This window comes from Cariama cristata, unplaced genomic scaffold (assembly GCF_000690535.1).
Source record: "Cariama cristata isolate BGI_N322 unplaced genomic scaffold, ASM69053v1 scaffold23714, whole genome shotgun sequence".
Taxonomy (NCBI): Eukaryota; Metazoa; Chordata; class Aves; order Cariamiformes; family Cariamidae; genus Cariama; species Cariama cristata.
In genome coordinates, this window is record NW_009612689.1 from 27,078 (window position 1) to 28,159 (window position 1,082).

The 1,082-nt window shown below is 50.1% G+C and overlaps 1 protein-coding gene across 1 annotated transcript in view; it reads right to left on the bottom strand.

The window, feature by feature from the left end:
• The window catches only part of LOC104160594 (probable E3 ubiquitin-protein ligase TRIM8), a gene marked incomplete at its 3' end in the record, with an annotated part of 27,367 nt that extends 27,073 nt beyond the window's left edge, over positions 1–294 (bottom strand). Inside the window, exon 1 of the mRNA XM_009698754.1 lies at positions 1–294. Coding sequence (XP_009697056.1) covers positions 1–294 — 294 coding nt within the window.
• Between the last annotated feature and the right edge of the window lie 788 nt (positions 295–1,082).

The window sequence follows — 1,082 nt, forward strand, 5'->3', positions numbered from 1 at the left end:
GCCCCGGCGGCAAAAGACGCAGTGCAAGACAGAGGGGGGCTTCTCCAGGTTGAGGGAGTTGAACTTCTCCACGATGTTGGTGAGCTTCAGGTTCTTCTCCAGGTTGGGCTTCTGGTTGTAGGCCTGGTTGCACTCCGGGCACCGCACCAAGCCCGACTCCTTGGCCCACGCCTCCCCGATGCAGCCCCGGCAGAAGTTGTGCTTGCAGGGCAGCTGGACCGGCTCCACGAAGACGTGCAGGCAAATGGGGCAGATGAGCTCCTCTTCGAAGCAGTTCTTCCAATTCTCGGCCATCTCTGCCGGCAGCCTCTGGCAACGTTTCCCCCCACCCGCTTTGGTCGCTCAGTGTGGTCTAGGGACGGACGCCGGGGTCTGTCCTCCCTGTAACGGGAAGCCTGGGGATGAACGGCTGGGCTCCCACCCTCCCCACAGCACACGCGATAAATAATAAACCACAGCAGATTTTAAAATCGGGGATAAAATAAACCACAGAGCAGCACTCTAGGAATCTCCGGCGAGAAAACGTGACGTCCCTGTCGCTTCATTAAAAAAGCAACACAAACGGTTTAAACACCCCAACATGATATTGTAGGATTTCCAGCCCAAAGTCTTAACCACCCCTAAAAGCCATTTGTTTCTTTTTACCCCAGAAGGTGAATCGAAACTTACCAAAGGGTGAAAAAAATCCATACAAAATCCAGCAGCAGAGTCCAAGTTCCATATAAAGCTCCTAAATTTAGCGCTCCAGATCGGATTTTTCTTTTCTTAGGTTTGCAACTGACATTCAATATTTTAAAGGGACTTTTGTCCCCCAACAACCTGGCTAACAGCTGAGAGCACGGACTTGCTCGGCTTTTTTTTTTCCTCCCCTGTATTTCTCCTCCCTCTCCCTCTGATGGGAGTTGGGAATCAGTCTTTTAAAGGAAACAGATCAAAGGGTTAAGATCCAAAATGGGAAAAGGAGGAAGATTAAAAAATAATAATAATAGCGATGATGACGATGGCAAAAAAACCAAATTCTCTCCGCAGCCCCTGAGATTTGCTTCTAACCCGGTGGAGCAGCAGAGAAAAAAAAGGAAGGG